A 9770-nucleotide genomic window follows, 5' to 3' on the forward strand; every position below is an offset into this window, starting at 1 on the left:
AGCTAATAACCCTGACATGTGACTGCTTTGTTTTGTGATTTTGTTGATATACACTGGTACAGTGGTGTGGCATTTTTGGCAAAGGAGGTGGTACAATTATTAATTATTCCCCAATGTAAACAGCAGGTGCAGGGACTAAAGCTCCCATGTCAGGACCCCACTAGGGATCAGCTGCCCTGCACCTTCAATTTAGTGTTGCAAAGCTCATTGTGCAATTGTTTATTGCATGATTGGTATCTCATCTAGTTTGGCCCTCAGACTGGCAGTGGCTGTCCAAGGTCCTGTTCTCCAGCCTTCTTGCCTGAGAGCCTTTTGACTGGAAAGTTCTTCTGCCTCCACCTCGTGCGCTCTGCCCAATGAGTGGGATTCCCTCCCACAGGTTCCAGACTTTAATAACCTTGATTTTGAAAGTAGTTGTGTCAGAAACTCATTTCACAGAAAGCAAACTGGTGAGGTTTGGCCCAGAACTTGAATACAAGGCAGAGGTGGAGTCTGAGCCCAAGCACACAAGAGCACTTCTTTGAACCCAGTTTTTTCCTGTGATAGCACATCCATTTCACAGAAAGCAAACTCTATTTCTCTCCCCCTTCTGCCAGCCGATTTGCCCCTCCAATCTCTCTTTCTCTCTCTCTCCCGAATTCACCAGCCATTCGCAACCTGGTAGCAGCACCAATAGTGCTGCTTAGTGGACCTACAAACAGCAAAAAAGGGTATTGCTGATCACTCCAGAGGTTCCTGGGTCATCCTGTGTTATCTCCCATTTCCCAACAAAAGGAGAGGCAGTAACATGTGTGGTTGGTGAATTTGGTGGGTCTGGCTGATTGGGAAGTCACTGTTCTGGGCTGTTTTACGTAAAAGCATATTATAGCCCGGAACAGGTATCAGAACGTGGTTTTCGTGGAAGTTTTGTGTCTTATTGCATGCATCCCATGTAGTCATGTGGGACTGGTGAATTTCAGAGGTCTGGCTAGCTGGGAAGTTGCCGTTCCGGGCTGTTTCATTCTGTTCGGGAGGGCATTTTGGTTGTTACAGGGTTAATAAAATCCTATCGGAATGGTTTTTGTTCCTAAATGTTGTTCTCAAGTGTCTCTAACACATCCCAGTGTTTTTGGCATCAATTTCTTTTATAAAGGGCCCGTTCCAGCCTGTTCCGTTCCGTTCCGGCTTTTACACCGTCCCTTGAATTTGCATATTATAGATCCCCATCCCACCAACCACCATCAAATAACATTTCTTGATTGACTGAGCCATAAAAATGGTTGATCCTTTGCTTTCCAGTACCATGCAAAAAATAAATCCAATGCATTTTATATTAGCTTTCATTCTATTTTACACATTTGGACAATATGTTTTATGCTGTTTCCTTTTATGTTGTTTATGCTGGTCATTGACCTAATAAAGACTGACTGATGCACGGATCCTTATCCATCCTCATAATGTTTACAAGGAATGCCCTCAAAACCACTATCAAATCATATGTCACATCAGTGATGATAATTTCAATTTACAGGATACCCTCCCCTTCCTCACAAAGAAGTCCAGATGTTATGGGCATGAGGGTGGGGATGGATGATTCCTGTGGGTCCCCTTTCCAGCCTCTGATTTGGAATCCTGTGCCTTGGAATGAGGAACTCTCCGCTGGTCAAATGAGTCTTTTGTTAACCAAATAGATTGGCCAGGTAAGATAATGCGCCCGGTCAGTTGCCTAGCAACGATGAATGGGCCAGGGAGATCCTTTTGTCATTGAAACTCTTCAGGAGAGCCTCCTTCCCCCCCTCCTGGAGCCCAGGAGAGTTTTGTGTTTTTAGTGTGTCTAGAGAATTGCTGGGAACTGGAAGGCAGGGCAGAGAGAGACTGGCTCTCTGCCCCATGGCCTTTGGGATGCCTTCTGCAACCAGATGGAAAGACTGGATATTGGACTGCTGATGCATTGAGCCCCTTCCAACCTTGAGCTCAGGTTGGAATGTGTGTAAATAAATAAACCATATTTCATAAAGACACCGCAGTCTCAGCTGACCTTTTTCCCCAAAGGAAACCAAACCCTGGAGAAGCACAGAGACCCCCGAAATCTCACCGCTCGGAGATTGGGGGAGGCGCGCAACACCAGATTTCATCTGTCATCTCTCTTTGCTTTTTATGATGCTGGTAAGCACTGGATCTGTGTTGTTTTTGCTGTGCAGTCTACAAAAATAAGCTTTAATCTGATGTTGGTTTGGGGAAAACCTCTGCAAAATCATCTACATTCTATTGGATATGACTTTTACCCAGACCCCATGGGAAAGCAAAGAGTGTGTGCATGTGTGCTTTTTCTTTCTGTCTGTCCAGGGAGGTGGAGAGAATGAGCAGGAGGGAGGAGAGAAGCAATGGGGGGCAGGGCTGCCAAATATAAACGATGGAATTCACTCCCACAAGAGGTAGGGATGGGCATCAACCTGGATGGTTTTATTCTATCTATCTATTGATCAGTCGATCAACCACATTCATATTCTACCTATTTTTCCAAGGAGCTCAAAGTAGCATACATGGTCCTCCCCCTCCTCATTTAATCCCCACAACAACCCTGTGAGGTAGGTTAGGCTGAGAGGCAGTGACTGGCCCAAGCTTACCCACTGAGCTTTCATGGCTGAGTGCGGATTTGAACCCTGGTCTCCAAGGTCTTAGTCCCACATCCTAACCACTACACCACACTGGCTTTAAAAGAGAATTAGACAAATTTATGGAGGATAAGGCTATCAATGGCTACTAGCCATCATGGCTATGTTCTCACTCCACTGTAGGAGATAGTATGCCTCAGAATGCCAGTTGCAGGGAATCACAAGTGGGGACAGTACTGCTGTGCTCAGGCCGTCCTTGTAGATGTTATGAATGGACCTTGGACTTCCTCACGAGCAAACACTCACTAGAAATGAAAGTTCCCCTATTGCGAAGATAGTGAAACCTTTTGCTGGAGTTCATCTGCACATCATTCCTCAAGCATGTATGTATTTACCCTTAGCTCAATGACACACAGAGAGAAAGTAAAATAAAGAGTGGTTTTATTAAGAGAAGAAACAAGGGAACATATTGCAGTGTACAATTACAGTCAGAGCTTGGAAAAGTTACTTTTTTGAACTACAACTCCCATCAGCCCAATCCAGTGGCCATGCTGGCTGGGGCTGATGGGAGTTCTAGTTCAAAAAAGTAACTTTTCCACGCTCTGATTACAGTTAATATTTGAACAGCATCTAACTATTACTCATTCATGCCTTTTTGTAGTGCTAAATAGACTAAAGCAAAGAAACTAAATCCTGCACACACTTCCAAATCCAATTCACTCACACAGAAGAAAAAGGAAAGAAAGAAAGAAACCCAGAAGTTGTGTATACTGCACCTTTCCTGGAGAGTTGATGTGAGACCAAGGATAAGAGGGAGACTTTTATATCTAGCCCAATGAGCCAAGGCCCCGCCCTCGTGTAACCAACCAGATTTGAAAGTCCTCACCCAAATCCTTAGCTCTGAAGCTCTGGTTTCTCATGATCATGCTGGGGAGCAGCTGTTGGAGCCCTCCAGAAGGGGAACTCCCAACCCCTTCAAACCACTCATGCTTTATACTTTTTCTAACTAAACTGACCCCAATGTAAACCTGACCAGGAAGATGTGGATGTGACAGATAAGGACAATGAAAGAATTTAGGATCACCAGTCAAGGAATCTGATTTTTTCCAGAAACCATTCCTTAATAAAAATGAAATGGACTGCCTTCAAGTCGATCCTGACATATGGCGACCCTATGAATAGGGTTTTTATGGTAAGCGGTATTCAGAAGGGGTTTACCATTGCCTTCCTCTGAGGCTGAGAGACAGTGACTGGCCCAAGGTCACCCAGTGAGCTTCATGGCTGGGTGGGGATTTGAACCCTGGTCTCCCAGCTCAATCTCCCAACTGTAAATTCCTGATGTTTCAAATAACCATAATCCTGTCTCCTCCTAAAGGTTAAGATTATCATAAAATTTATGCAAGCTGTTTCTTTGTTTGAAAGAAGTGTCTGATTCTTACCGGGCAACATTCCCCAAATTGTCATAGGAGTCAGGAAATCCATACCCTCAAGCTTTCAAGATATGTACTCAGAAGTCACGGAGAGGCACTTTCCCAGGAATCTTTGTTGTTGCAGGTTTTTCCAAACTCTGGTTCACTGAGGTGAATCAAAGATTAAAAATCCCCAATATTTTATTCCTCATTACATGGACGTCTTATGTGAATCTGGTTGGCCATTGTGAGAACTGGATGCAGGACTAGATGGGTCACTGGCATGATCCAGCAGGCCCTTCTTATGTTCTTCATTTCCAGATATGCTCACTAAGGGCCAAAAAAGGTAGGCAATAGCTAATACAGCCTCTGAATTTCTCCCAGCTCTTGAGACGTAACAAATTTTCTTACTTAATTACAGCACCAGGTGCTGGCCATGTACCAATGGCATGGAGTGAACTTCATGGTCCAGGAGCCATGTGGAGGCCAACTCTCACATGACTCTGCCATATTGATCACTCAACACTTTTGCTTAAAGCCTAGCCGTTGCAGCACCTTGCCCAGAGCCTCGTGGATATCCTTGTTTCTCAGAGTATATATGACAGGATTAACCAAGGGGGTGACCATAACGTACACGACAGCAATTTTCTTGTCATGATCAGGAGCTGAGCGTGACTGGGGAAGCATGTACATAGAGATAACAGTGCCATAGAACAAGGTAACCACAAGCAGATGGGAGCTACATGTGGAGAAGGCCTTGTGACGCCCAGCGGTTGACCGCATTTGCAATACCGAAGAGAGAATCATCCCATAGGACGTCAGGATAATCAAAAGGGGAATTAAGAGCAACAGTACTGCTGCCAAATAAATGGAAGATTATGTGCTCTGAGTGTCAGCACATGAAAGTTTCAACACTATTGGTAGCTCACAGAAGAAGTGGTTGATGCGGTTGGGTCCACAGAAGGGGAGGCGAACAGTACTGCCTGTGTTTATTGAACCAAGGAACAAGCCACTTACCCAACAGGATGAGGAAAGCAGTACTTGGCGCCACCAGCCCATGATACTGGTATATAATAGGGAATGGCAGATAGCCAAGTAGCGGTCATAGGCCATGACAGCTAGAAGGAGGCATTCAATACCACCCAGGGAAGATGAGATGTACATCTGTACCATGCAACGGCAGAAGGAGATGAATCTGTTGCCAGATAGGAGGTTTGCCATCATCTGGGGCAAGGTGCTGGTGACATAGCAGATCTCCAGGCCTGATAGGTTAGCCAAGAAGAAGTACATGGGTGTGTGAAGGGAGGGTTCAGCCCATACCAGCATGATGACCACCAGGTTCCCCATAATGGTGAGGGAGTAAATTATGAGGATGACCACAAAGAGTAGGATCTGTGTCCTTCGGTCATCGGAGGATCCCACCAAGAAGAAATCTTTGACAGTGGTGAAGTTCTCTTCTCCCATCCTAGCCTCTTCCCTGCAAAGAAAGGGCAGTGAGAGACCAGCGGCATTCTCTGGGAACATCAAAACATAGCCTTGTGTTGGGACCTGCAAGACTGGAGAAAACGCGAACCAGCCATGAACCTCAACATGGTGCGAAACAAATCTATGTCTCAGTATTCCTTTTCACTTTTCTTTGGGTCATTATGAGGGTGCGAACAATGTGCTTATTGTTTATTAAGAAGGTTTATTAGAAGGTGTGTGCTTTTTTCCCCTTGACACTGTTGGCTTTAATTACTTGGGTATGTCGGTTTTAGTTGTGTGTATTCTGTAGTTTATGGTATATTGTTAAATGAACAGCTCTGGGATATTTTTTGTTTGTTTGTTAAGAGCCCTACAGAAATGAGCTAATAAATAACGATTAGAAATAGATGAACACCACTCACTTAATTCTTATTTTTGTGAGTTATGGATTTTGAATTTATTCAGAGTAGACCTACTGAAATGAATGACTGTTACTAACTTAGATCCATTAATTTCAACAGATCTACTCTGAGTACGTGTTAGTTGAATACAGCTATCTATCTGTCTATCTATATGGGAGTTTTGCTATTTGCTTTGTAGGTCTATTTGAATTATGTGGAAGTGTATGGGGGGGGGAAGAGTTCTTTATTCCCAGTAGTGGCTGGTGCCCATTTGGACTGCTGAGGCGGAAGACAGAGAGACCAAGCGTAGGCAGAGCCAAAGCCAATGACAGACAAAGCAAACAAGGAAGCAATCCTAACTAAGGGAAGCCAGTGTAATTTACACCGGTTTACTCAGTTTACATGTGACGCGTTACCCTGGTTACGTTGCAAACCTACTTCAAAGCATGGTTTGACATCCTGGCTTGCCCTCAGTCCTGAACTATGTAGTAGGTATTCAGACATAATATTTGAGCAAGGTTAAGTAAAAGAAGCCGTGGGTAAGCATTACCTCTTTATAGCTTCCCTATGTTGTCTTTCTTCTGAGCTTGTGGGCAAAAGTATCTAACGGAGATGAGAAATTACTGTGATTGGCGGTTGGGCAAAAGCAACGCCACTTTTGTGCACATTTCCCCCTCCTTTACAGTGTCATCCCATCAGGGCTGGTGCCGGACTTTGGGAGGAGGGCTCAGCATGGTGCCGCTGATGGGCCTCCCGAACATACTCTCCCAACCAGGGCGGGACTCCTGCTTTCTACCACTGCACAGGCTGCATTTGCTCAGCTAATACTGCAACAGCAGAAAAGCTGCCATTCACCAGCCTCCCGCTAATCCACTCGCCTCCTTCCCCATCAGGACCCCAGAGGTGTTTCTTTCAGTGCTGGGTGGTGCACTGTCACTATGGAGTGGAAGACAAATTCAGCTCCCATCCGCAATGGCAGCCCAGCAGGCTTAATCACAAACGAATGCAATTCCACAGCCGGCTAGGACTAGAGGTCTACAGGCCCTTGTGAACCCCTGAGGCCCTCGGCCAGTGCCTAACCTGGATGACCGCTGGCGCCCAGCCTGATGTTGTACAGAAGTAATCTCTCCATTGAGTATAGTGAGACCCTAACCCTGCCAGATAAATGAGCTTCAGATTAAAACCTTACAAAATCTAAAAAGAACAGAAGGAAAAAGGAGATCTTTTAAAGGGCAGACCCAAAATTAAATCTAATCCTCTGCATACAGCAGCACACAAGCTGAAATCAATAACTAATCACGATGGGCAGTGTCCACAAATGTTAGGACTTGACTACATGGCCACAAGACGAGTTCCTTCCTCCACAAACTGATTTCCAGTTTAATCTTACCTTTGCACACCTCCGACGGCTTCCCCAAGTGTTGATATTTCTCGTGCAACAAGATTTTGTTAAGGAGTACAAAGGTTTTCAGTTGACTGTTGCAAAAAAATGATGAGGAAATTCACTTGAATATCAGTGACAGGATAGGGAAACCTCAATCCTGATAAGACCGAGGTGCTGCTTGTGGGTGACAGGGGAAGGTTAGGTGTTGTTGACCTGAGGCTTAATGGGGTGAGTCTACCCCTGAAGGATCAGGTCCGCAGCCTCGGAGTTGTTCTTGATTCCAAGCTGTCCATGGAGGCTCAGATTTTGGCAGTGAGCCGGGCAGCTTGGTATCAGCTATACCTTATACGGAGGCTGCAACCCTACCTCCCTATTCATCAGCTCCCACTGGTAGTACATGCTCTGGTCACCTCTCGATTAGACTACTGCAATGCGCTCTACGTTGGGTTACCCTTGAAAACGGTCCGGAAAATACAACTGGTGCAGAATGCGGCAGCTCGTCTGCTCACAAACAGCCGCCGCCGTGATCATATTACGCCAGTATTATTTCATCTACATTGGCTCCCAGTTATTTTCCGGGCCCAATTCAAGGTGTTGGTGTTAACCTTTAAATCCCTATACGGTCTCGGCCCAGTTTACCTGAAGGAGCACCTCCAGTACCACCAACTAAGCCGCCTGACTAGATCAGCCACGCAGGGCCTTCTCTCAGTCCCACCGACGAAAACAGCTAGGTTGGTGGGGACTAGAGAGAGGGCATTTTCAGTGGCGGCCCCCACTCTGTGGAATTCCCTCCCGTTCGATCTTCGCCATGCCCCTTCCCTGGATATATTTCGCCGAGCCTTAAAAACTTGGCTCTTTGGACAGGCCTTTGGGATCTCCGGGATGGGCTAAAATTGTTTAAAATTGTCTATTGATTGCCCTACATTGTTTTATACTGCTGCTATTTAAAATGGTTATTGTTGACTGCATTGTATTTTATGCCGTATTTATATTGTATTGTATTTTATTGTATTGTATTTTAATGTGTACGTCGCCTAGAGTGGCTTCGGCCAGATAGGCGACACAAAAATTAAATTTATTATTATTATTATTATTATTATTACACCTTCTCTTACAAAAGGGCTATTTAGGTTTCCCTCGCTAAGGCTGCCTGCAAACATACAAAGAAAGAAAAGCCACTGTAAGGGTCTTGCTTTGGGGTGAGATCCGCTTCTCCCTGCCTTCCCTCCTACTCTGACACATAGATTGTGGAATGGCAGCACATTGCTTTTCTTCCAAAATGTGTGTCAAGTGTTCTTTCCTCTTTGTTCACCCTCACAAAGTGCCTACTGCGGCTATCCAATTAAATGATCGTTTGGCACTTTCGTTTAAAAGAAATACCCCACCCCTTAATTTGCACTTTTCAATTAGCTTGGGGAAGTGGAGCAACGTGGGTTGGCTGAGATGGCTTCCTGGCCAACCCGATCAGCAGCATGTGCATCCGTGCGCTGGGAAGAGGGTGGGAAATTGCTTGACAACTGACAGGAGGGGCTGCAAATCAGCCAAATCCGACCTCTTCTGAAGTGGGGGGAGCCCTACCAGTCCTGGGGAGAAGATGATAGGTATGCTGTTTGCAGCTCTGGTCAATGCACTTTCACAGCAAGGTTACCGCTGAATTTATGTGCATTTCTACACAGCCTTAAACAACAAAGTCCTCTGGAATTAATTATGGACTTTGAGCACATACATGAATACACACAGAAATGCACACAAGTATGGCTTGAATCTGTTATTACTTGAGAGTACAATGCTATACTGGCTAGTGTTGTCCATTTGACTGGAAGGAAATCATGATGCCCACCTATCCAAAGGAGATGCCTCTCCTCTAGGGAAGAAACTACTTAGTACTGACTCAGTCAGAGTGGTCCGTCTAGTCTCACACTGTTTATCTTGCTGAGCACCACCTCTCCAGAGCAAAAAGTAGATGTCCTTCCTTGTAGAACCTCATCCAGAGATCCTCTAAGAGGAGATGCCAGGAACTATATCCACGCAGTGCATGTCCTCTGTGTCATAACATTAAGGTTCCCAATCCACTTGGACAGAGGCTTTTAAAGTGAGGGTTAAATACAGCCTGGCTTCTACCTAACTCTTCTCAGCGTTAGAAGATAAACAACTTGGTGAATTGTTTCTCCTTGGGGTTTGTCGAAGGTTTGAGGATTCCGTAAGGTAATAAAGACTGTAAGTCTACTCCACTGGAGCTGCTGCAGTCCCTTTGGACTCTCCCTCGCCCGTAAACCAGCTCATTAAAGTTCTATACTTTTTACTTCAGCCACTTGAGAGTGAAGCTTTCGAAATAGCAATCAAAAAATCTGGTGGGAACGTTCTTTGAGAAGCCATGGCTGTCCAAAGTGAAATCAAGCCCTGGTGTGGATGTGGCCAGGGACAGCTTTGGTTTAAATTTGGGTGGGAGGCTGCATGTGCCTGCTGTAGAATAAAAAGGTGGGGGAAACCCTGAAAAGCAATGATGCTGTTCACAATG

The 9770-nt window shown here is 45.3% G+C and overlaps 1 protein-coding gene across 1 annotated transcript; it reads right to left on the bottom strand.

The window, feature by feature from the left end:
- Positions 1-4522: 4522 nt before the first annotated feature.
- LOC133367347 (olfactory receptor 2G3-like) lies at positions 4523-5467 on the bottom strand. Its single transcript, XM_061591448.1, is given in 1 exon segment — positions 4523-5467. A coding segment is annotated over 1 exon segment (945 nt).
- Between the last annotated feature and the right edge of the window lie 4303 nt (positions 5468-9770).

This window comes from Rhineura floridana, chromosome 11 (genome assembly GCF_030035675.1).
Source record: "Rhineura floridana isolate rRhiFlo1 chromosome 11, rRhiFlo1.hap2, whole genome shotgun sequence".
NCBI classification, from domain to species: domain Eukaryota; kingdom Metazoa; phylum Chordata; class Lepidosauria; order Squamata; family Rhineuridae; genus Rhineura; species Rhineura floridana.